We start from the raw sequence: 26,679 nt of genomic DNA, 5'->3' as shown, positions 1-26,679 counted from the left end.
CTGGAACTGCCGCACAGTGGGGGCTGAAGCACCAGAATACTGGAAGAGGTGGCACAGGACCGAGAAAGGAAAGTATGTATCTTTTTTTTTTTTTTTTTTTAACTTTACCCCTCCCTGAACATATGTCTAAAATCATGCTTTCTTGAGAACCACTTTATTGGTAGAGCAGGTAAGCATGGTGTCTATTTTTACCGATCCAGCATAGTAGTAGGTAAAGAAAGTTGCTATTACATGCTCGCAGTAAAATTAAAATCCGCTGCAAACAGGACTACAGACTCTAATGGTAACGAGTATCTTAGCAAAATTGCTGCGATATGTGCAGCATGAAATTCACTGCAAATTCATTGGGGCAGATTTATCAAACATGGTATAAAGTGAAACTGGCTCAGTTGCCCCTAGCAACCAATCAGATTCCACCTTTTATTTTCCAAAGAATCTGTGAGGAATGAAAAGTGGAATCTGATTGGTTGCTAGGAACAACTGCGCCAATTTCACTTTGCAACATGTTTAATAAATCTCCCCCATTATGTGTGAATCTACCCTAAATATAAAAACCCAATCTCCTTGTTCAATTTTATATTCGGCACACAAAACATGTTCCATTGGCCTCCCTGTATGGTCTCCTCTTATAACATGCAAAAGCTGTTCATATATCTTTAACCCCTAGACAACCCATGACGTATTGAAACGGCATGGGCGCCTGTGACTAGGTGACTAGATTATTATTTGGTCAGTAGGTTAAATTCCTCTAACCTGCTGATAGTTCCCCTTTAACCATGGAAACCCCACAAAATTTACCAAATTACATATTTTCCCAATTTCACCCCCACTGGTGGTAAAATGTATGACGAAACAATGGAAAAAGCAAGAAAAAAATGAAAATTGGCCTGGTTATTTACCCCTTCATGTCAAAAATCTGTATATATACACACGTTCGTACTGCGCAAAATACTGGCCAAATACACTGTGTGGGAACATAGCCTATGGCTATATTTCAGTTAAAGCCCTATGACTTGGCCTACATTTGGCAGAGTAAATCATTTAGCAACAATCACAAAATTAAGTAACCTCTTATTATCACATGACATAGCTGTAAATTGAGGCCTGAAGCCCCACCCCCCTGTGTTGCAAGGATGAGATGGTAAGGGTAGTGTTTAGTGGATCTGTCAAAATGTTTGGGTTCAGCAAGGTTATCCAAACCCAAACTGGCGGGTGTGAGGGTACAGGAAAATTCTTTCAAAAGTACTAACCTGCTGGTACAGAACCCTTAACTGGCTGCACAAAATAAATCTAATCCCAAAGAAGTTATGTTGGAGGGGTAATAGCCCAGGTACCCTTTCCCACATCTGGGTGTCATGCCCCCTACTAAAAATGTTTTGGGACAGGGTGTTGTCTACCATTAAGCAGGTCGCAGGTTATCAAGCGCCTCACTCAGCACCTTTGATTTTGCTGTGGGTCCCCCACCACTCCTTCTGCCCGAAAAAGAATGACCTTTGTACGCATCTGCTTACAGCAGCTAAGCTGCTGATCCCTACTTTATGGTTGGCGATCCACTGATCCTCTTAAATTTGAATCATGGCTGACTAGGGTTGATGCTATACATCGGATGGAAGAACTGGTTAGTTGGGAACAAAGATTGTATGATTCTTACTGTACTGCCTGGTCCTCCTGGAAAGACTTCAGGAAATTGCCCTCCTCAGCTGCTCCATAGGCTCTTGTAGGCCTATTATGGAAGACACTCGCTCTCTATTTTCAGTTCTTTGCCTGAAATACTGCATATGTATATGTAGCTAAATAAGTTGCTTGCCAATTTATACCATTTTTCTTGTATTGTGCCTTTTAAATGTATATACAGTAGTTGGGAGCACAGCCCGTTTTATTTATTTTTTGCACTTGATATTTTCTATTAATTTATTAATTTCTATTAATATATATTTGATATTAATATATCTATTTTAATAGATCCGCTGAACACTGTTCAGGAGCCTACACCATCCACAGTGGGTTTTAGTAGTAACAGCTACAATCACCCTGAACCTATGGTACCTGGGTGGCTAGAAAAGAGGAAGCTACAAAGAGGAATTAAATAGGAGGAATTCCTGGAGTATGGTGACCAAAAATCTATTTTCCCATGTAAGATCATATTATTGTGCAGAAGTTGTAAATTTATATTATAAAAGTAAATATAAAAGGATAGACAGACAAACACATAAGCTTCTAAACACGGACTTCAAATTTGTCATGTAGGTACACAGTACTCATTAACTGTTGATGCCTATAGTCTATAGGCTGTGTCAATGGCTGATAAAGAACCAAACATCTGAACGGTTTTGGGGAGATTTATCAAGCCACACCAAAGGGAACCTGTCACTAAAACAATGTTACCTAATCTACAGCCATCACGTTATAAAGCAAGAAGAACTGAGTAGATTGATATATATCTTTGTGGAAAAAGATTTAGTATAAAAGCCCTGTTACACCCTAATTGGCCAATTACCGGCTGTTCCAGCCAGTAATAGTTTGGTCTAATGCTGTGTTTACACGGAACGATTATCGTGCGAATTTGCGCGATAACGATAGAATTCGAACGATAATCGGACGTGTTAACGCAGCGAACGATCAAACGACGAGCGACAAATCGCTCATTTTGATCTTTAAACATGTTCTCAAATCGTCGTTGACAGTTCACAAAAAATTTGCAGATCGTTCCGTGTAAACAGTCGTTTGCAGATTTAACCAATGTGTGAGATAGGCTTAAGCGATCGCAAAACGAATTTTCCGTATGATATATCATACCGTCTAAACGCTGATCGTTATGAAAAAAAATTGGTACTCCGACATTGTTAATCGTATGATCGGGCGAATTATTGTTTCGTGTAAACGCAGCATAAGGGTGCGTTGACACAGAAAGATTTATCTGACAGATTTTGGAAGCCAAGGCCAGGAATAGATTTAAAAAGATAGATCCCAGTCTTTCCTTTATGACCTGTTCCCTGTTTATAGTCTGTTCCTGGTTTTGGCTTCAAAGATCTGTCAGATAAATCTGTCTGTGTAAACGCACCATAAGGGTCCGTTTACATACACTGTTATCTGTCAGATAATCTGACAGATTTTTGCAGCCAAAGCCAGGAATGGACTATAAACAGGGAACAGGTCAAAGACTGAGATTTCTCTTTTTTTTTTCAAATCCATTTCTGGTTTTGGCTGCAAAAATCTGTCAGATAATCTGTGTGTAAAGATTTGAAGCCAAAGCCAGGAATGGATTTGAAAAGAGGAGAAATCTCAGGCTTTCCTTTATGACCTGATCTCTGTTTATAGTCTGTTTCGGGCTTTGGCTTCAAATCTTTGGCAGATAATCTGTCAGTGTCTGTGTAAATGGACCCTAAAAGGTACAAACACACACAAACACCGTATACGCAGCAGATTTGATGGTGTGTTCAGTTATTTAGATCTAATCTGCTGCGTATTTGTTGCGTATTTGCTGCGTATCGCAGCAGTAAATACGCTGTGTATACGATGTGTGTGTTTATACCCTTAGGGTGCGTTCACAGAGAGATTTATCTGGCAGATTTTTTAAGCCAAAGCCAGGAATGGATTTGAAAAGAGACAAAATCTCAGTCTTTCCTTTATGACCTGTACCCTATTTATAGTCTGTTCCTGGCTTTGGCTTCCAAGATCTGTCAGATAAACACACCATAATAATAACAAAGATAGACAGAGGGGGCTCTACCTAAATAATCAGCAATCTGAAACAGGGGGTGCCACTCGGTACCAGCAAACACACAAAATTGAAACAATACCCAAGACCAAGAAGGTACCACATTTAAGAGTGCACAAAAAATATCACAAAGAAATTTTTTTTAGAAAATTATATACACATCAATTTTATTAGTTCACAAAAAAGCAAACTAACCATTTTAAAAATGGTTAAAAACACTAAAAAGACCCCAAAACAGGGGATACAGAAACAACAAGGTATCCCTGAAAAATAATCAGGACAATAACCTACAGGGCGCTAGTTAGGGAAGTAAATAACTTGCTCTATCTGTGACCAGTCCATGTATTCTAATATAGATGACAAGATAACAATAGTAAAATGTGAGTCAGTCAAGAGGTAAACAATTATACACAATAAAGTGCTAAATCACGTGTGCAATCGAGCAACGAATATCTGTGCAAAAAAGCTTGTAAATTTATACTCTCCAAACCAAAATTAAATAAATAACCCAACAATAAAGGCAATAATAAAGTATAAACCAACATGAACCAGGCACAGTCCGCCCTGGAGTAGCCTCCACGCGTATCATCACCCTCCGGTGACTTTGTCAGGATAAAGAACAGATGGGAATTTCTCAACATTGACCCAAGCATCTATAGGGTTAACTATCGGAATCCCGATAGTTACAGTGGGTGCCTGGCTATGATTGACAACTAGGACCTACCATAGATGGCATGGGCACAGCTTCTGTGCCTATTTCATCCAAGGACGTGCTGGTACAGCCATATGCAGGAACAGGAAGTTAAAATGGACATGTTGGCACATCCTAATGCAGGAAGGGGTTAATATAGGACAGTAAATCTCCTCCTTTGGCCCCAAGTTTTAAAGGAATTTTAGGTGTCAAGGAAGGTTTTTGTCCTAACCTTGCTGGATGTATAGGACACTCACTAGCGTTCACTGTTATCAACGATTATTGCATTGTAGACATTTCAATTAGGCTTCCAAACTTTATGAAGGTATACACCGTATACTTGCTAACTGTTGTTCTCTAGTAACATCAGTTATCATAGTCTGTTCAGTCTGGTCCCAAATTTGTCACATAAGTACATCTGGTGTTTGGGAAGGTTTTTGTGAAACTTGTTACTATGTTGCTACTACACAGCGAACATACGATATTAATTGGTTCCAGGGCGACCATTGTATGTTGAAACCATTGTATGGCAAGACCAAAACTCTATGAAAAACTGGTAATTTGTTCTGAACACCCAAAAGGTCATCTCAAACTGAGAAAACAATTAACATTTAAAGGAAAATAAGCAGATAACCAATATGGCAAAGCAGGTTCTTACATACAGCAGTCAGAAAGAGCTACTGGAAGCCGTAAATCTCTTTCTATGTAGAGGAGTGGAGCATGTTCAGGGCTCTGTACAGATCAAATGGGGTCCCAGAAAAATAAAATGAAGCCGACCTCACCTGGTGCCGAAAGGAGCAACTCATCTAGACATGTAGTATCACACTGTACTGTAGGGAGGAGATACTCGACAGCCAGTTACTGCATGCACTTCAGTTATACTGGGGTTCTACCAGTAAAATGGACCCTTTTTTAATGGTCGAGTATCTATAGGTTTTTTTTTAACATGTGCCGCAGATCTGGACTGTCTGTAGCATTGTATGTTGTAAGTTACGATGGTCCATAAAGGAACATTGTATGTTGAAATAATTGTATCTTGAGACCACTGTAAGTTGAGGGATCACACCGATCATGCCCACTTCAGTTTACACTGAAAGTAGGCATGATTTATCAAATATAAATACGCTAGTTTCTGCCTTTGAAATGCCAGGCATCACCTAAATTTTCTTTTACCGATTCTTTTACTGATACAAAAATTGTTTTATTATTGTGATCTGTTTCTATTTTCTTTCTGTAATATTTTCTATTTCATTTTTTTTTACATTGTTATGTGGGCTGCCATCTTGCCTGGCTGTTCCTTTAGTGACATGATTTACAGCAAGCCTCATGGTCATAGACTACAATGAACAGAGTATGTACCCTTGGGATGAAAGTGAAACATGTCTGAGCATGCTCTGTAACCTTTGAAGAGATCATTCCACAAGGAGCTGCTATTTGTCTCCTCTATCTACATGTCAATGCAATCCTGTACAGATAACCTTACAGCAACCGCCTCTTATCACTACAGACTGACTAGGAAGTCTCAGCTTAGGTTCTAGCCCCAGTGGTGAGAATGAAAAACGGCAAGATTTCAGGATTATTTAATAATAGACAGAAAAATGGAAAATTAAGAAAAATGTCACCAAAATAGTCTTATAAGATGTAAAAAGTTATTTTCTGATGACACATTCTTAAAGAGGATGTACCACCCGGTACATACTCTTTAACCTGAACCACGGATCGATCGGCGCCGGCCCAGGGAAGCCGATGTTGCGGTCCGTTTTTCGGACCGCCGCCCGGTTCCCTCCCCTGTATGACGCGGCTCCATTGATTCTAAGCGAGCTGCGCCATACAGGGGAGGGAATTCCCTCCCACTGGGGGCGGCCCGGCCGACCTCCAGTGCTTCAGCACCGGCCGGTACCGCTGGATCGAATCGTGGGTTCAGGTTAAAGAGGATGTACATCCTCTTTAAGTAGTGAAAAGAAAAGCAGGACCCTTCTCTCTCTGAGTCCTTCCCTATCCCTTACTTGCTTCTCTGTCTGCTTCCTCCTCTTCTCTGCTGTCCCGACAAAAAAGAGGGGGAAGGGGTACGGAGCCTGTCTGTCTGCAGATGACCCTGTATTCATGGTGTGCATTTGTTCATGTTAGTAGTATGGATGTAAAAATGTAATGTGCATATGTGTGTACATCTGTGTAAACCATGAGTCTCCAAACTGGGGCCCCTACGGCTGTTGCAAAGCCACAATTCCCATCATGCCCAAATAGCTAAAGCTTTTGATTTAGCTGTCGTGGCATGATGGGAAATGTAGTATTGCAACAGCTGGAGGGCCGCAGTTTGGAGACCCATGGTGTAAAGTGTGACTATGTAATGTATGAAAGTATGTGTAGTGTGTATATGATGAATGTAATGTGTACAGTATGTTTTGTGTGTATGTTGTATGTTTTGTATACAGTATGTGCTGTTTGTAAATAGGGATCAGCGAACTTTTAGTAGGAATAAAGCGAAGCGCTTCGTTAGGATCAGCTAGCAGCTTGCCTTTGAAGTCTGTGACACTTCGCTCTGGGTGCTTGGAAAAGCTGGATCCAGTCCTGAGAAACCTCTTTTAGGGTGCATTCACACCTACAGGATCTGCAGCAGATTTCATTTAAATAACTGAACACAGCATCAAATCTGCTGCAGATCTGCTGCAGATCCTGTAGGTGTGAACGCACCCTTAGGGTATAAACACACACACCGTATACGCAGCGTATTTACTGCTGCGATACGCAGCAAATACGCAACATATACGCAGCAGATTAGATCTAAATAACTTAACACAGCATCTAATCTGCACCATCAAATCTGCTGCAGATCTGCTGCGTATTTGCTGCGTATACGGTGTGTGTGTTTGTACCCTTAGTTTCCAAGGACTGGATCAAGTTTTTCTCAGCAACCGGGTAGGAGGGGAACAGACTTCAAAGCCAGCAGCCTGACAAGCTGCCGCCTTGTCCTAACGAGGCGCTTTGCTTTGTTCCTACTGGAAATTCGATTATATGTAATGTATACAGTAGGTGTAGTGTGTGTATATGATGGTTGTAATGTATACAGCAGGGGTCCTCAACTGGCGGACCGTGGTCCGAACCCGGACCGCGGAGGCCAGCTGTCCGTACCCTCGCTGCAGCTCAGTATACCTGTATACTGAGCAGCGCTCTGCATAGTAACTATGATCGCTCGTAACGAGCCATTGGCTCCCTCCCTGTCAGTCACTCTTGTGGCCGTAGCGGTCACAAGAGGACGCTCTTTGCCTCTGTTTTCGGCACTTGAGTGACGTCACTGGAGCAACGGCGCCAGGACAAGGGGAGAATGGCCTCTAGTGACTGCTGCAGTGCTGCCACAAGAGCGGAAGAGAAGAAGAGACGCTGGACCCAAGTGTTTGGGTTTTTTATGTTATATGCTATATGGGAGGGGAAGAGCGCACAGGGGGGGCTATATAGAGAGAAAAAAAATGCCAGTTTTCCCACTAATAAGCATCAATTCTGTAAGTAAATAGTTCAACAACGTTTGTGAAAACTTAAAACACATTTACTACTGATGTTCAGCTCGGACCTTAAAGGGAACCATTCACCCCGTGGCCCCCGTTAGAAACAGACAAACAGTTACATAAAGGTCAATATACTTACCATATCGCCCCCGGTCCCGTCCCGGATCTCGTTGTTGACACGGAGAAATCGCCGATTCTTCTTCTCCCGCCCATTATGGTAATGAGCTGAGATGAGTCCAACGTCCATAGGAAACGACGGACGAGTCCAACTTATTCATGAGGTCCTCTTCTCGTCGCCGCCCATCCACGCCTCCTGGAACTTGATTGACGTCTTCAGTCTTCAGTCTCCTCACGAATTCCCGCGCAGGCGCCGTTGCGAAGGTCTCGTCATCTCTTCTGCGCCTGCGCGGTAAACAGGATACGTGCTCTTGACGTTCCTGTGTACCGCGCATGCGCGAAGTCCAGCACGTCACTTCAGCTCTGACAATCGGCGCACGCGCAGTAAACATTGAAGCTGTGGAGCGGCTTCAATTGTGAACTGCGCATGCGCCGAAAACGACCGTCACGGCGCCTGCGCGGGATCCGGCGAGAAGAAAGAAGACGAGGAGGAAGAAGACCCGGCGTCAATCAAGTGTCGGAGGCGGGGAGAAGGCTGGACTTCGGGCCGGCGGCGCTCATTACCATAATGGGCGCGAGAAGAAGAATCGGCGATTTCTCCGTGTCAACAACGAGATCCGGGACGGGACCGGGGGCGATATGGTAAGTATATTGACCTTTATGTAACTGTTTGTCTGTTTCTAACGGGGGCCACGGGGTGAATGGTTCCCTTTAACCTGACAATAGACCCCGGTAATTGGACCTTAACTAAAAGTTGTTGAGTACCCACGGTATACAGTTTACGTGTCATGGGGGAAATTTGTCAAACTGGCATACGAGTACACCGGTCTAATAGATCTTGCTTGCCTCACACACTGTGTAAAAAACGTCTGTAATTTTAAAAATAGTGGACGTTATTTGCGCTATGACAGGCATTGTTATGAAAGACAGATTTTTAAATAGTGTAAACCTAGCCTTATGACAGCTATCTGCAATGATTGGCTTTATTTAAATGGAAATGATGGCTTAACCTCTTCTGGACCGGGCTAATTTTCGTTTTTGCGTTTGCATTTTTTTTCCTCCTTGTGCATTTTTACACCTACAGACCCACGTGAGCACTTATTTTTTGTGTCACTAATTGTACTTTGCAATGACGGGCTGAATTTTCGCATAAAATATGCTGCGAAACCAGAAATAAATTTATATGCGTGGTGAAATTGAAAAAAAAAAAAAAAAACGCAATTCTTTTTCTTTGGTGGGGGCTTCGTTTTTACGCCTTGTGTCCTATGGAAAAACTCGTTATATATGTTCCTCAAGTCTGTACGATTAAATCGATATGTAACATGCATAACTTTTATTTTACTTGATGGCTTGTAAAAAATTCAAACCATTGTTAACAAATATGTTCCTTAAAATCGCTCTATTCCCATGCTTATAGCGCTTTTATCCTTTGGTCTATGGGGCTGTGTGAGGTGTCATTTTTTGCGCCATGATGTGTTCTTTCTATCGGCACCTTGATTGCGCATATGCGCAATTATTTTCAATATTACAATTTTTCTAGATTTGATGCAACCAAAAATGCTCAATTTAGCACCTTTTTTGCGCTTACGCCGTTTACCGAACGAGATCAGGGATGTGATAAATTTATATTTTTTCACGATTATGGACACGGCGATACCAAACATGTTTGTTTATTTATAAAATGGGAAAAAAGGGGGGCGATTCAAACTTTTATTAGGGGAGGGGTCTTTTTATAAACACTTTTTTTTTTTTCTTACACACACATATACTAGAAGCCCCCCTGCAGGACTTCTAGTATATGCACTCTAATCTCTCATTGAGATCTATGCTATAAAGTTATACAGCATAGATCAATGACATCAGTGTTCTATTTCTTTTGGCTGCTGCAGCCAGAAGCAATAGAATGCCGCACTCGGGATTGCGGCGGTTCAGAGCGGGGTCGCCGCGCGGCCCCGCTCTGAACTCCCCCACCCGCACAAGGACTTACAGTTACGTCCTCGTGCGGGAAGGAGTTAAGGGTCCATTTACACAGAAAGATTATCTGACAGATTATCTGCAAAAGATTTGAAGCCAAAGCCAGGTACAGACTATAAACAGATCTGGTCTGGTCTCAGGAAAGCCTGAGATTTCTGCTCTTTTCAAATCCATTCCTGGCTTTGGCTTCAAATCTTTGGCAGATAATCTTTCTATGTAAATGGACCCTAACACCTTAAAGTGCCTGTACCACCAGGCCCAGGCTGAAGCACTGGAGGCAGGCAGATCCACCCTTAGTGGGAAGAAACCCCAGCCCCTCCATTATGTGACTCCATTAGAATCAATGGAACCCTATCATAGAGGGGCGGGGGTTCCCTCCCACTAAGGGTGGGTTGGCCCGCCTCCAGTGCTTCTGCCTGGGCCTGGTGGTACAGTCACTTTAACGACCTTCAGTATTTAAGGGGTTGAACATGTGGAGGAAAAAACAAAAGTACAAAAATAAAAAGTGTCTTGGTCCTTAAATGGTTACACAAATTTTAATATCTTGCTGCTGTTATATAGAAAACAAAACATATGCTTCCATCTCCATGGGAAGTTCCCTCACTTTTCGTATACCAATCAAATTCCAGCTCTTACATTTCCAAAGTACTTTTGAAAATTAAAGTAGTGATCTTTTTGCTATTGGCAATAGCTTCACATCAAAAGTGCATTACCTGCTGCTGCCAGATAAAAATGTAAAATATAAAAGTTATCAAATTTAGAACTGGATCATGGAGACTGTCAATAGCAGATTTTACACTGTTACTATACCTGCCATGTTTTTGCCCCAACGATTTCAGGTCATTAAACCTACGGTCAGGCATATCACACTGGTGTAAAGCTGGATGTATAGTGCAACAGAAAAGCTCTTCTTCCAGTGTAGTCCAAGATTTTCCACCTTAAAGGCTATGCACCTTCAATAACTGTTGCTCTACAAATAGTTTAGCCTACAGTTCTCTCTCTCCCCTGGTCTCTCCATAAACATAAGCATTTAGCACTGCCAAATGCTCCTGTGTTCTGTATTGGGGGGAGATGTCACAGCTCTGGCAGTGGTTTATCTCTCCCGAGAACAAAGGGGTCAGGCAGTGAAACGCCATCACGCTGTCATCTGTCAGTGGAGCCTTCAGTTTAAAAGTGTATTGGGACAAAGGAATAATCGTCCCAATTAAGGGCCGTATTAGATGGCCCGACATTCACTAGATCAGCTCTCGATAATTGTGCGGTTACAGCTTCATAGACATGGTTAGCGATGTCTGTACAGCCCTCGCTTTTCAGTGGTAAAATAATAAAGACATTCTATACCTACCTGTCCTCCAGCCTGTCCCCCACTCACAGCAGACGCCGCTGAAACTTCCAAGCCCATCTGACAGCCCGCTCAGTCAATCACTGGCCATGGCTCTGTCCCGTCTCAGTCAGTAATTGGCTGAGAGGCCTGTAACTTCTGCAGTGGGCACGGAATTGTAAGCGGCAACTGCTTTGAGCAGGGAACAGGCTGGAGGACACCTAGCGTGGCATTTTGGTTGCGTTTTTGCAAGTGCAATATTTGCAGTGATTGTGAAAATCGCAGCAAAAATGGTGCTAGTTTATCGCAATTCGCTGCAAAACAGCAAGATGATCACAGTAAAAATAGCATGTGTGAATACAGCCCAAAAGTGCCAAAGATCAGCTGATGAGTGAGCGAAAGTTCGCTTGTTAGCTGCTTTGATCCTTTGTGCGGCACAAAAGATCATAGTTACCAGCCACACATCTGTATATAAACGGGATGTGTGGCCGAAAGCAACATATTTAAAATGGCTGCATGAAAGTTAGTGATTATTTGTGCAGCTGGTTGCATGATTGATTGTGTCTTGTAAAAGCAAGCGCCAATCAGAGGTACATCGTTTCATCTAAAAGGAACCTTAACTTACATATAAACATGCACATATACATACAAAATTAGAGGTAAAAACATATATTCATTAGGGGCCAAAGCGTCAGTTTTAGCACAAACAAAAGTTCGTTGGAACACAGCGGGACCCCACAAAAATGATTAAGACCTTATTCCCACGTTCTCTGCACATGCACGGTTGTGTCAGTATAGTAATGCACAGAATTAAACTGTCTCCGAGCTCCCAGCATCATATTGCTACATGATGAGGAGAGTTCCGATAATCAGTTTTGCTTAAAGGGGTAGTGTGGCGGAAAACATTTATTCACAAAACAACACACATTACAAAGTTATACAATGGCCCCCTTCCCTGTGTTTCCCCCCACCCAGGCTAGACCCAGAAGTGTTGGTGCATTATACTTATCGCATTTTTGTCGACCCCCGTCCGCCATCTTGTGACATAGACATAGTCTTCGTGAGGCCGGCCGAACCGCTCCATCCGTCCTTCATACCGGCCCACCAACACTTCCGGGTCTAGCGTGGGTGGGGGAGAACCCTGGGAAGGGGGCCATTCACATACATAACACACATTACAAAGTTGTATAACTTTGTAATGTGTGTTATTTTGTGAATACTTGTTTAGCGCTGCACTACCCCTTTAACAAAGTGTATGTGTGTGTGTATATATATATATATATATATATATATATATATATATATATATATATATATATAGCGCATACCTGGAGCGTGGGAATAAGGCCTTAGTCTGTCGCAATGAGGCAAGGCCACACATTTATAAAGCATGTTCTACAATCTACATGAATACCGGGTCACAGTGCCACTTCTAACTTAGGGCCTGCGAGCCAAATCTCTGGACAAAGCTTTGTTATGATTATTTATTTTTAAAGCACTGTTGATTCCAGAGCCACTATACAAGCAATGGGGGGACCCTGCCCGCGAGGGTTTATAATCTACAAGGTAAGGGGAGGAAGACAGAAGATAAAGGGCAGCTAGTCAAAGCTTTATAATAATGATGCCATCTTACGTCAGTCCTCTTAGGAGTCATCATTCGCCAGGAGGTTCTTGTCATGACTGATCCTCTTTAAAGTAACACACAACCACACAACCAGAAGTATCAGTATTAGTCATCAGACTATATCATTAAAACATGCTTAGGAAACTGGGACCCATTTCTAATACAATATAAAATGTAGTGAAAAAAATAAAAATATAAATTATACAGTAGTAGCACCTAGTTTTCTCCAGGAGAGATCTTGAGCTCAACCACATCATCATCTACCAAATCAGCACAGCTGAGTAGTAAGGTTAAGGTTACGTTTTACATTGCAGGACCTCATACAGCAGGGGTTTAATGATTAATCCAACTCACAATGGTACAGATTGGTAACCTGATACATACAAGTCCACAAGACACCAGTGATACAGGATAACTCACTTCCCCAAGAGACACAGGCTACACTCGCTTCCACAACACTTTACATATTATACAGTTATATCAGAAAAGCTTATTTAACATTCATTAGATAATACATTAATTATCAACATTCATTCCTACTACTATATGCTTTAGACAGGTTACATGGTTATATTAAAAAGGCTTACTAACACATTAGCCACACTTACAAATACAAAAAGCAACAAGGTACTGAGGTTCAGAAAAGCTCTAATAGAATGCAAATGATACAAACCTCAAGAGAAAGCACTGGGCTGGTACAGGAGTCAGGATTATCACATCGCTTTGCTGCTATATCCTCCAACATGTCTTCTTTTTAATAAATCCCTCTCATGTAGATAAAAAGGCTGTAGCCAGATTGCCTGATTTTCTTTCCCCTTTAATCCGTCAGTGCCAGACTTTGTGGCAGGGGGAGGTACACCTACTTGCTTGTTCACGTTCTCTTCTTTACTAAACTAGAAAGCAGGAAGTTACCACCCTGAAGTATCATGCAACAAGGGAGGAGAGCCTGGCCTGTCCCCTCCTTACTAGGGCAGGTAAAGCTGGCGAGATAGAAGCTGACATCATTGCATTCAATACCAGTGCACAGCAGCTAAGAGGATGCAGTTCTCATGAACCCAAACTGCTAGTGAGAGAAAGGTAACTCTTCCTTTCCCAACCCCCTCAAACAGGCAAATTCTGCTCCTCCTCTTCCTATACAAGACACTAAAGCTTTGCCTTTTGTTGCTTCTTCTTGTGCAACAGAGCAAAAAATAAACAGTGAGAGGGGGAAAAAAAAAAAGGAAAAATCTCTCTTCATATAGTCTCCCTAAAATACAATACACTTGACAGCTTTAAGCTATGGATTGAGCAATGATAGCTACAGCAACTTACCGGTTGTAGCTATGTAGAAAGTAAAACATTACTGACAATCACCTTTACAACATTCTCCCCCCAGACAGACCAAGTCTCTACATGAGAAAATGCTCTAACAAGTCTGAAAAGAGAACCTGCAATCTTGCTGCTTTTAAAAGTACAGACAAACCAGCAATATAGATTTTCACTGGTTAGAAAATGATACAGAGTCAACAGAATAAAATGGTTTATAACCTAAGCACTTTGTATACAGGCCATTAACAATACAGCTTTTCAGAACAATGCTCGCAGCTTTGTATGTCCCTGACAAGAGATCAGTAAGAACCATATCCACACCTATAGTATGTTATTTTCTCCCTACCTCCTGTTGTTCTAAAGAATGCAAGAATGAAAGTTCTCTGTGCCCCCAACCCCCAAACAGAGTAAAACATTGCAGGAGAAACCAGTAAAACAACTGTTTGATTAGTGCAAGTCCACATACTGTAGGCCAAAACAGGAATCTGGCAGGTTTTTTTAAGGAAAAAAAAAAAAAAAAAAAAGTACACTTTTCATAATTATGGACTTTCACATGAATTACTTTCCTCATCCCCAAATATGACCCAGAAACAGTGTACACGTTCAGTGTAATAGCACATTGTCTATTGTTTTGCTGGGATCAGAAGGAGTAAACGAGCATAGCAGTGATCACAATAAATATCGATCGAAGTAAAGATCGTAACTAACGATTACCGTTCTGTGTAATATAGTGAACGATTTCAGGTTAACGATAAACAATCTCATTTGCGATCCTTTATCGTTAGTCGTAAAAAATCGCTCCGTGTAATAGGACAAAAAAAATTAAAGCTTTATAACCAGGGCTGTGGAGTCGGTAAGCTGCAGTTCCGACTCAGACTCTTCAAAAATAGCCAATCAGACAGTTGACACTGACTCAGCAGCTTCTCCCTAATGTCCTACATGATCCTGGAGCAATTCTGTGTGAATAAGGAAATATATAAAGCAAATTCTCCTGTGTGTGCAGTGGATGCAGCCAGTCTCCATGTCCTGAACAACTCAGAACTAGACTAGATGGAGCAGTTGGTCTTTTCCTGCTTACAATCTTCTATGCTTCTAACTAAATATTCACCATATACAAAGATACATTGCTAACAATGCCAGATTTCTGTAACAGAGGTCAGCCATAGTCATAGAGAGGGGTCACACAGTGATATAGAGGGGGCACGGGGACGGGTAAATAGGGCTTCTTTATTATGAACCAAAGCTTCAGCGCCCCCCCCCCCCCACCGCCCCCCCCCCCCCACACACACAGCCTGCTGCAGCCATAGCACAGACACACACAGCCTGCTGCAGCCATAGCACAGACACACACAGCCTGCTGCAGCCATAGCACAGGCACACACAGCCTGCTGCAGCCATAGCACAGGCACACACAGCCTGCTGCAGCCATAGCACAGAGACACACAGCCTGCTGCAGCCATAGCACAGAGACACACAGCCTGCTGCAGCCATAGCACAGAGACACACAGCCTGCTGCAGCCATAGCACAGAGACACACAGCCTGCTGCAGCCATAGCACAGAGACACACAGCCTGCTGCAGCCATAGCACAGAGACACACAGCCTGCTGCAGCCATAGCACAGAGACACACAGCCTGCTGCAGCCATAGCACAGAGACACACAGCCTGCTGCAGCCATAGCACAGAGACACACAGCCTGCTGCAGCCATAGCACAGAGACACACAGCCTGCTGCAGCCATAGCACAGAGACACACAGCCTGCTGCAGCCATAGCACAGAGACACACAGCCTGCTGCAGCCATAGCACAGAGACACACAGCCTGCTGCAGCCATAGCACAGAGACACACAGCCTGCTGCAGCCATAGCACAGAGACACACAGCCTGCTGCAGCCATAGCACAGAGACACACAGCCTGCTGCAGCCATAGCACAGAGACACACAGCCTGCTGCAGCCATAGCACAGACACACACACACACACAGCCTGCTGCAGCCATAGCACAGACACACACACACACAGCCTGCTGCAGCCATAGCACAGACACACACAGCCTGCTGCAGCCATAGCACAGACACACACAGCCTGCTGCAGCCATAGTGCGCACACACACACACACACACACACGCGCACGTACACACACGCATGCGTACACACACGCAGCCTGCTGCAGCCATAGCTGTTTTAGTATGCTGGGGTAGTAGTTATGCACTGTTTCAGCAATTAAGGGGTGATGGGGGTAGTAAATATGCACTGTTTAAGCTGTTGGGGTATGCTGAGGGCAGTAGTGCTTCCCCCACCTCACAGCCGCGCTGGATCCTCTCAGGTGTAGTGGCAGCATCTCCTCCCTCGCTCGCTCTCTGCACGTCCATCCTTCTCCTGCGATCCTCTCTCTCGGCCGCTCTGCTCTCTCCATGTTCTCTGCAGTATACTCTATGTTAAGCTGTGCAAAAGCGCAGTTTAACATAAAGTATCAACTACCTGGGAATCCTGGTATTGAACCGATATTTTTCCCCAAGAATCGATACTAGAATCGATTTTTCGGGGCATCATGGATGCCTATTAAACAGGATATCTTCATATTACACAGCAGCTCATATACAATCATCCAGCACTCAGGAAGAGGACAGTAAAGATCTCCCCCCACACAATGGGCTCCTCCAGCTCAGAAACAAACTGCCATCACACAGACTAGATGGTGGCTTATGGTGGTGTTATTTGGCAAAGAAATACAAGCCAAGAAAATAAAAACATTCAGTTATATCACCTACTGAATAAATGTTGCTTTCCTAAATTAAAGGTAAACTATATAAATCTTGCATAAATGCTGAGATATTTAAAGGTAGGGCACTGTAAAAGCTTTCATGGGGAGTGTATTGATTACAATCGTAAATTCTTTGCGCAGCTAAGAGACCTGCGCAAAACTGTAACTGTGGTCTCTAAACTGGGACTGGGCGATATGGCCTAAAATAAAAAAAAATTCATATCAACTCATGTCAGAAAGTTATACAAATTTATAATTCATTTCTATTTAAAAGGGGTTCCCCAGCTTAAAGGGGTAGTGCGGCGCTAAACAATTATTCACAAAATAACTCACATTACAAAGTTATACAACTTTGTAATGTATGTTATGTATGTGAATTGCCCCCTTCCCCATGTTCCCCCCCTTCCCACGCTAGACCAGGAAGTGTGGTGTATTATACTTACCTTATCTCGTGTTGACTCCCGTCCGCCATCTTGGGGCAATGACAGTCTTCGGGAGGCCGGCCAAACCGCTCCATCCGTCCATCATGCCGGCCCCCTCTGCCGCGTCATCAGCAGCTTAGCCGCGATTGGCTGAGCATAACTGTGCTCAGCCAATCGCGTCTGAGCACAGTTATGACGCGGCACAGGGGGGCCGGCATGAGGGACGGATGGAGCAGTTCGGCCTGCCTCCCGAAGACTACGTCATTGTCCCAAGATGGCCGATGGGGGTCGACACGAGATGCGGTGAGTATAATGCACCTCACTTCCGGGTCTAGTGTGTGTGTGGGGGGGAAACACAGGGAAGGGGGCCATTCACAGACATAACACACATTACAAAGTTGTATAAAACTTTGTAATGTGTGTTATTTTGTGAATAATTGTTTAGCGCCGCACTACCCCTTTAAAGGGGTAGTGCAGCGAAAAGCTTTTTCCCCCATTCCCTCCCCACATGAAAAGTTATATAGAAGCATAATACACATTGGTAGCAAATTCCAGCCCCTTACCCAACTTTTCCAGGTCCTGCTGGCTACCGGAAGTGGCTTACTTCCGTGTTCGGCAAGGACCATGTTACAGCCCATGTCCACCATCTGTGGTCGACACGTAGGGCCCATACGTCACAATCTGGGGCGTTCCTGGGGCTCCCGGAACTCCCCCCTGCCTTGGCACACCTCCTAAGCTCTGCTATTGGTTATCCTCTAGCACAGTAATTCCACTACTATTAGAATTGCAAGTCCCAGTGCACCCGATGGCCATACACTGAACTGACATGTGTCTGGCTATCGGGTGCGCTGGGACTTGCAGTACTAATAGTACTGACATTGCTGTAGATAGCGCGGTAGGGTAAAGTAGGTCATACACTGACTGACAGTGTACAACCTGTTTTACCCTGCTGCGCATTCACCCATATCCACCTACATGTTCCGCCATTCCCCATACATTATATAGTATCTCCAGTGGAAGGGGGGTGTCAGTCCCCGGAGCTGACCCGGCTCCGCTATTCTCCCCCTCTGCCGGGCTCCGTAATCCACCCCCAGCAGTGCCACTGGCCCGGACAGAGGGGTGGACCGGGCCAGTGGCACTGCTGGGGGTGGATTACAGAGCCGGGCAGAGGGGGTGGATACGGGGGGGGGGGAGGTGCATTTACACAAAACGTTAATTGGCCTGATCGTATGATTAACGATGTCGGAGTAACGATCAGCGTTTAGACTGTACGATATAACGTACGGAAAATTCGCTTTGCGAACGCTTAAGCCTATCTCACACATTGGTTAAATCGGCGAACGACTGTTTACACAGAACGATCTGTAAATTTTTTGTGAACGACGAACGATTTGAGAACATGTTGAGAGATCAAAATGAACGACTTCTCGTTAGTCGTTTGATCGTTCGCTGCGTTTACACGTACGATTATCGTTCGAAATCGATCGTTATGCAGTCCTCTAGCTATTGCAAAACTACTATTTCCATCAGCTAAAGCTTTAACAGTCCAGGTATGATGGGAATTGTAATTTTTTTTTAACTGCTTGAGGGCCACGAGTGTGAAACCTCTGTCCCACAGGAAGTGGCATATTTTTTCCCCAGCTGACAGTGCTTTCTGCTGCCACCTCTGTGTCAGGAACTGTCCAAAGCAGGAAAGGTTTTATATGGGGATTTGCTACTGCTCTAGACAGTTCCTGACAGAGGTGGCAGCAGAGAGCACTGTATCAGACTGGAAAGAACTGGAACAAAACTGCACTTGCTGCATGGCATACAACATCTTATAAGTGCTTGAGGTTTTCTTTTAAATAGAATTTACAAATCTTTTCTTCTGTCCGGAGTACCCCTTCAAGCTCTATGTTCCTTTCCCTACTGTAATGAGGGTGCCACCATGAGGAGGTAATTCTGTTGCTCAGGTTTGAAAATCTGGCGCATCTTTAAATCTAGTTTTTGTTTAAACGCTCCAATTTTGTTTAAAATGCTCCAATTGTATATGCAAACACATAAACCCTAAACATCTATGTAGTGAAGTGTTAAAAAAAATAATAATAATAGTATTAGGTTTTTGGTATAGGTATAAGCAGAAAAATAAATGCACATATCCAGTGCTGTCAGTTTCCAGACGCTGATCATAGGAGCACTGCAGATATAACTTCAGCAATCCTCTGCGATACGGCGTCTTCTGATTAAAAGCCTCTTTATTCTGTGCTGATAGTATCCCAAAGGTGTGTCTGTGTCAGCAACAGACCTAGCATAGCGTAAGCCTGTTCGCTCTCAAGCCGTTGCTGTATCTTCAGGTTAGCCCCCGCTGTCAACCATACTGGAGGAGGGGGGCCCCAGCCTAAAGATACAGTGGAGGATAAAGGGCGGGCGCCGACAGTGTCACAGACACATCCCTGTGACACTGTCAGTGCGGAAGAAAGTTGCCTTTTACCAGATCACAGAGCATTGCCACAGATAAATCCGCAATGCTCATGATCAGCGTCTGGAAACTTGCATCATCAGGGCTCCAGACTAAAAAATTTACCTGGGAGCCATTGGCTCCTAACCTGAAAAATTTAGGCGCCAAATAGAATATTTGGTCGCCAACATTTTAAACCATGTAAAATTAATGTTATGTTAAATGGGACTTACTGTGTGCAGAGGCCGCGGCAGCCTCCTCCTCCTTTAGATTCTTTCTTTTCTTAGTTTGAAAACGTTCAACATGGAAACTTGCAACTTGACAACCATATCCAGTCTGACAACCATATACAGTCTGACTCAATACTTCAGCCTCACTTGGCTAGCCTTTTAATGAGGCTTACTCTTCTGAACTTGAACTTAAAGGGAACCTGTCGACCCCCGTGCCGGGGTGACAGGCTCCCAACCCCCCGTTAGAGCCCCCTATATTCACCTCATGGCGCCGGGTCCCGCTTCTGAAGATGGTCGGGTCACGGAGATCTCAGCCGCTGCAGCCCGGCACGCGCGCTGAGAGAGGAGTCCAACGCTCATAGAGAATGATGGGAGAGTCCAGCGCTCCGTCATTCTCTATGAGCGTTGGACTCATCTCTCAGTGTGCGCGCCGGGCTGCAGCGGCTGAGATCTCCGTGACCCGACCATCTTCAGAAGCGGGACCCGGCGCGATGAGGTGAGTATAGGGGGCTCTAACGGGGGGTTGGGAGCCTGTCACCCCGTCACGGGGGGTGACAGGTTCCCTTTAAAAGCTTGCAACAGTCTATACATACTGAGCTAGACTTATGACTGCAGCCATAGTGACCCCCCACAAGATGTGTATATAGACAGATATATCTCTCACCTAGTGACTAATGCAAGTGACCCCCTACAATACAGACACCTGAGGGGCCCTGATAATAATAATTGTGCATATATCTATCTCCCAGTGTCTGCAGCCAGTTTGCCCTACACTTATAGATGGCCCCCTCCCCTTATAGATGACCCCCTCCCCCCCCCCCATTATAGATACCCCCTCTTCTCCCCCCCATTATAGATGCCCCCTCCTCCCCCCATTATAGATGCCCCCTCTTCTCCCCCCCTTATAGATACCCCCTCCCCTTATAGATGGCCCCCTCTCCCCCCATTATAGATACCCCCTCTTCTCCCCCCCATTATAGATACCCCCTCTTCTCCCCCCCTTAGATGCCCCCTCTTCTCCCCCCCATTATAGATACCCCCTCTTCTCCCCCCCATTATAGATGCCCCCTCTTCTGCCCCCCTTATAGATTCCCCCTCACCTTATAGATGCCCCCTCTCCCCCCCATTATAGATGCCCCCTCTCCCCCCCCCCCATTATAGATGCCCCCTCCTCCCCCCCCATTATAGATGCCCCCTCTTCTCCCCCCCATTATAGATGCCCCCTCTTCTCCCCCCCTTATAGATTCCCCCTCACCTTATAGATGCCCCCTCTCCCCCCCCCCATTATAGATGCCCCCTCTCCCCCCCCCCCATTATAGATGCCCCCCTCCTCCCCCCATTATAGATGCCCCCTCTTCTCCCCCCATTATAGATGCCCCCTCTTCTCCCCCCATTATAGATACCCCCTCTTCTCCCCCCCTTATAGATACCCCCTCACCTTATAGATGCCCCCTCTCCCCCCCCATTATAGATGCCCCCTCTTCTCCCCCCCTTATAGATGGCCCCCTCTCCCCCCCTTGAATATGGCCCCTCTTCTCCCCCCCTTATAGATGGCCCCCTCTCCCCCCCTTGAATATGGCCCCTCTTCTCCCCCCATTATAGATGCCCCCCTTCTCTTCTCCCCCCATTATAGATGCCCCCCCCCTTTCCTCTATGCTAAGCAATATTTAAAAAAAAAACAAACACACAAACTCACCTGACAACCCGCTCCCCCGGCGATCCTCTTCTTCTTCAGGCGCTGTCCCCGGCTGATGCGCGGCTGCCGGGGGTGTCCCGTCCTATCCCCGGCAGCGCGGCGCGTCAGTGAGCTCCTGTACGCCGGGGCTGTGACTTCTGACACAGGAAGCGTCTCTGACGCGCGCTTCCTGTGCCGGAAGTCAGGGCCCCAGGCAGCTCACTGATGCGCCGCGCTGCCGGGGATAGGACGGGACACCCCCGGCAGCCGCGCATCAGCCGCGCATCTTAAAGAGACAGCGCGCCGCCGCCGGGGCCAGTCGCAAATGGCGCCCAGATTAATAAATCTGGGCGCCATTTGCAAAAAGTCAGTCGCATTGGCGACCATTTTGGTCGCCATCTGGAGCCCTGATCATGGATATTTGCATATCCCTGCTGTCAGTTTCCCTCTAATGACAACATTGTCATCCAATGTACAGTTAGGATATTAATAGAGATGAGCGAACCGGGTTCGGGTTAGAGTCGATCCGAACCCGAAAGTTCAGCATTTGATTAGCGGGGGCTGCTGAACTTGGATAAAGCTCTAAGGTTGTCTGGAAATCATGGATACAGCCAATGACTATATCCATGATTTCCACATAGCCTTAGGGCTTTATCCAAGTTCAGCAGCCACCGCTAATCAAATGCCGAAAGTTCGGGTTCGGATCGACTCGAGCATGCTCGAGGTTCGCTTATCTCTAGATATTAAGTGTTGGGAACTAGTAACAACATTTTAACAAGCTGAGCAGTATGCATGCAACTTGCCAGTCAATCTGGTTATTCCACATTCCAAGTACGAGAACTTGTATATGAATTGTGTGCTATTTTTACAGATACAAGTGACAGCAATAAGTTCACGGTCTAAATTACCAACCACATTTTTTTTTTTCCTATGAAGCATTGTGATTTACTATTATACAGCCAAAGGACGGAAAACAAGAACAGGACTGATTAATTTTTTTTTTCTTCCCCACACCAATACTTTTCTAAAACAAGTGATGCATGCTTGTCTATAGTGGACTATTTAGGTGCAAATGACAAACAGCTTTATAATACAATTTCCATTACTGTTGCCAAGCAACTAACCATATCCAAACAATATTTCCTAACAAAGAAAAATCTACATTAGGGCTGGTCAAGCCAAAAATTGAAATCTCAATTTCTCTTTATGGCCGGGTTCACACAGCGTGAGACACCTGCCGTTCTGTGACCCGGCTAAGTCACAGAACGGCCGGTGTCAGTGAAGATCATCCCAGCCAGAACTGCAGTACCGGCCAGATGAAATTCACTTCTGTTGAATTAAGATGCAGGAGCATTTGTGTGTGCCCACATAATAATTTACCATAGTACAAAATAGAAAGTGCATCCGGAGTCGCACTTTCCATTGTGTGAACTGACAGTTTTGTAAGGCCGCTATTCAATGAGCCCTCCATCAATAAACAATTGCCATTGAACTGTCATGCAGAGAGATTTATCTGACAGATTCCTGAAGCCGAAGCCAAAGCCAGGAATGGATTTGAAAAGAGGAGAAATCTCAGTCTTTCCTTTATGACCTGTTCTCTGATTATAGTCTTTTACAGGCTTTGGCTTCAGAAACCTGTCAGATAAATCTCTCTGTGTAAAGGCACCCTTAATGACATCATCCTGAGTAAAGTGAACCCCATCCTCCTTGGCCAGAAGGGTACACCCAGGTAAGGCTGGGTTATATGGCCAAAAAATAAAATATCAATTTTTGAAATTTTATGGATGATTCTTCATTTAAATCAGAATTTTCTTTTTGCTATACTTAACATTTTTCTCCCTGCAGCATCAGATTCTATTTTAATGATGTTTGAGACAACAACTGTATTGCTTCCCAGAGTAAACGTGCTCCCCCTGTGCCCCCATGTAGTGATGGACGATGCACCGAAAAAGCAATACTACTATCAATATTTCGGGGGAAAAAAAAAGTACGATACCAGGATTTCCTGGTATCGATACTTTGTTAAAGGAGAAGTCCGGCCAAAATTAATTTTTGATATGTTGTTACTTATGAAAAGTTATACAAATTTCTAATGTACATTAATTATGGGAAATGCACATATACTGCTATTTTCCTTAATTTAGTAGATCAGGAAGTGTTAGAAATATCTCTGAAGAAGTGACGTCACGACCCAGGGTGTAATTCCTATGGAGTGTCCAGCAGGGGGCGCTCTCTATATAGAAGTCTATGGGACTTTATTGTTTCTATGGGTTTCTATGTAATGTAATGTAATGTAGTGTACAGTGCTTTATTGAATGAATACATCTATGGAATACTTTGGGGAGCAAGTGTCCTTGCTCCCCAAAGTATTGCATAAATGTATTCATTCAATACATTCAATACACAGTAAGCCCGCCGATCCGCCGCATTTCCGCCGATCCGCCACACGCTGATCCGCCGCATTCCCGCCGATCCGGACCATATACATTGAACTACAGCTCCCATCATCTGCTTATAGTATGAACAGGTGATGGGATATGACATGCCGCCGGGCGCAGGGGGGAGCCGCTCAGTACACAGGAGCGCTCCCCCCTCCTCCTCCTCCTTCCGTGATAACTTCCGCCTATAGCACTGCTGAGTCCCTGCCTGGCCGCCGCTCTCCGCTCTCATATACCGGCTCCCGGCATCAGCGCGGACACCAGGATGCATCGGGAGCCGGTATGTATGGGCGGAGAGCGGCGGCCAGGCAGGGAGTCAGCAGTGCTATAGGGGGAAGGCTCCCGGAAGGAGGAGGAGGAGGGGGGAGAGCTCCTGTGTACTGAGCGGCTCCCCCCTGCGCCCGGCGGCATGTCATATCCATTACCCAACTACAGCTCCCATCACCTGTTCATACTAGAAGCAGATGATGGGAGCTGTAGTTCAATGTATATGGTCCGGATCGGCGGGAATGCGGCGGATCAGCGTGTGGCGGATAGGCGGAAATTCGGCGGAAATGCGGCGGCTCGGTGGGCTTACTGTGTATTGAATGTATTGAATGAATACATTTATGCAATACTTTGGGGAGCAAGGACACTTGCTCCCCAAAGTATTCCATAGATGTATTCATTCAATAAAGCACTGTACACTACATTACATTACATAGAAACCCATAGAAACAATAAAGTCCCATAGACTTCTATATAGAGAGCGCCCCCTGCTGGACACTCCATAGGAATTACACCCTGGGTCGTGACGTCACTTCTTCAGAGAGAATTCTAACACTTCCTGATCTACTAAATTAAGGGAAATAGCTCTATATGTGCATTTCCCATAATTAATGTACATTAGAAATTTGTATAACTTTTCATAAGTAACAACATATCAAAAATTAATTTTGGCCGGACTTCTCCTTTAAGTTGCATAATAGTGCAGCTTAAAGTATAGCGCCGAGAACATGGCCGGCGGCTAGCTGAGCGCCAGCCATGTTCTCTATGTGCCGCCCCCAGCTCCCTAGTGTCACCACCTTGGCCCCGCGCACTGTCCGCTCCCGCTCATAGCCGCAGCCTGGGGGGGGGGGGGGCATTATATTTGTATTCTGTGCCCCATATAAATAGTTTTGTCAAATATGTGCCACTCTGTTCCCCCATCTAGTATAGGAGATCTTTGTGCCTCCATCTAGGTAGGGTGTAGTAGTGGAGGTATAGTGGATAAGGGGTGTAGTAGTACAGGTATAGATGAGGGGTTTAGTAGCAGTACAGGTAGGGATAAGGAGGTAATTGCAGGTGACTGAGGGGCAGGAGTGCACACAGCCCTCCTCCTTCGCCTCTCACCCTGGTCAGCCGCCAGCGCTGCATCTCTCCGCTCACCCTGCACCTCACCCCGCCGGATTTACAATTTTCACAAAAAAATCAAATCAATTCTAACTTTAATTCTATTAATCACCCAGGATAACCCGAATTCTGTCCTGCCTGATCACCTTCATAACTCTTAGCAGAAGTGACAGAGGAAAAAACATACAGAAATCTCCTGTTTCAAGGCTGGGCTATGGGGTTGTCTGCAGGGCAAAGGGGTCTATGAGCATAACCCCCACAGGTTGCAAAACAACGTTTGTTTATTTATTTATAAGATGGGAAAAGGGGGGGGGGGCGATTCAAACTTTTATTATCAATAAAACCAGGGCTGTGGAGTCGGTAAGCCGCAGCTCCGACTCAGACTCCTGAATCTTATCAGGACCGACTCAGACTCCTGCTCCTTCATAAATGGCCAGTCAGATACCAGGGGAGTTATTATCATAGTGGCTCAGCAGCTTCTCCCTAATGTCCTACATGATCATGGTGCAACTTCTCAGTGAATAAAGGGATACTGTGTATAAAGCAGCTTCTCCTGTGTGTGCAGTGGATGCAGCAAGTCTCCAGCCTCCATGTCCTGAACTACTCACAACTAGGCTAGATGGAGCAGGTGGTCTTTTCCTGCTGACAATCTTTTATGTTTCTAACTAAATATTCACCATACACAAAAAAACACTGCTAACAATGCCAGATACCTGTGATACAGAGGGGTCACACATAGCGATGTTGAGGGGCACTGTGGGGGCACGCAATAGCGCACACACACAGCCTGCTGCAGCCATAGCGCACACACACACACACACACACACACACACACAGCTGCAGCCATAGAACACTGAAGAAAAACACACAATCTTCTCCAAGAGAGAAAACACCACAGGACAGATGTTACTGCTACACTACTTATGTCTTCTCCTCCTCCTCTATATTACACAGGATATCTCCATATTACACTGCTGCTCATATACAGTCATCTAGCATCCAGGAAGAGAACAGCACAGATCTCCCCCCACACACAATGGACTCTTCCAGCTCAGAAACAATAGCTCAGTGACCTATTAGAAGGTTGCTCATA

General features: G+C 44.8%; 1 protein-coding gene across 5 annotated transcripts in view; it reads right to left on the bottom strand.

The window, feature by feature from the left end:
- The window catches only part of MARK2 (microtubule affinity regulating kinase 2), a 258,426-nt gene that overhangs the window by 218,330 nt on the left and 13,417 nt on the right, over positions 1–26,679 (bottom strand). For 4 of the 5 annotated variants that reach the window (XM_069965439.1, XM_069965441.1, XM_069965442.1 and 1 more), the window contains exon 1: positions 13,619–13,838. The exons of the other annotated variant lie outside the window; for it this stretch is intronic. In XM_069965439.1, the coding sequence (XP_069821540.1) occupies positions 13,619–13,690 (72 nt within the window). In that variant the 5' untranslated portion in view covers positions 13,691–13,838. Of the gene's footprint in view, positions 1–13,618; positions 13,839–26,679 lie in introns of those variants that run through there. 5 annotated transcript variants of the gene reach the window in all.

Source organism: Dendropsophus ebraccatus, chromosome 4, assembly GCF_027789765.1.
Source record: "Dendropsophus ebraccatus isolate aDenEbr1 chromosome 4, aDenEbr1.pat, whole genome shotgun sequence".
Classification (NCBI taxonomy): domain Eukaryota; kingdom Metazoa; phylum Chordata; class Amphibia; order Anura; family Hylidae; genus Dendropsophus; species Dendropsophus ebraccatus.
The sequence above is the reverse complement of the archived record's forward strand: the minus strand, read 5'-3'. Positions and strand labels throughout refer to the sequence as shown.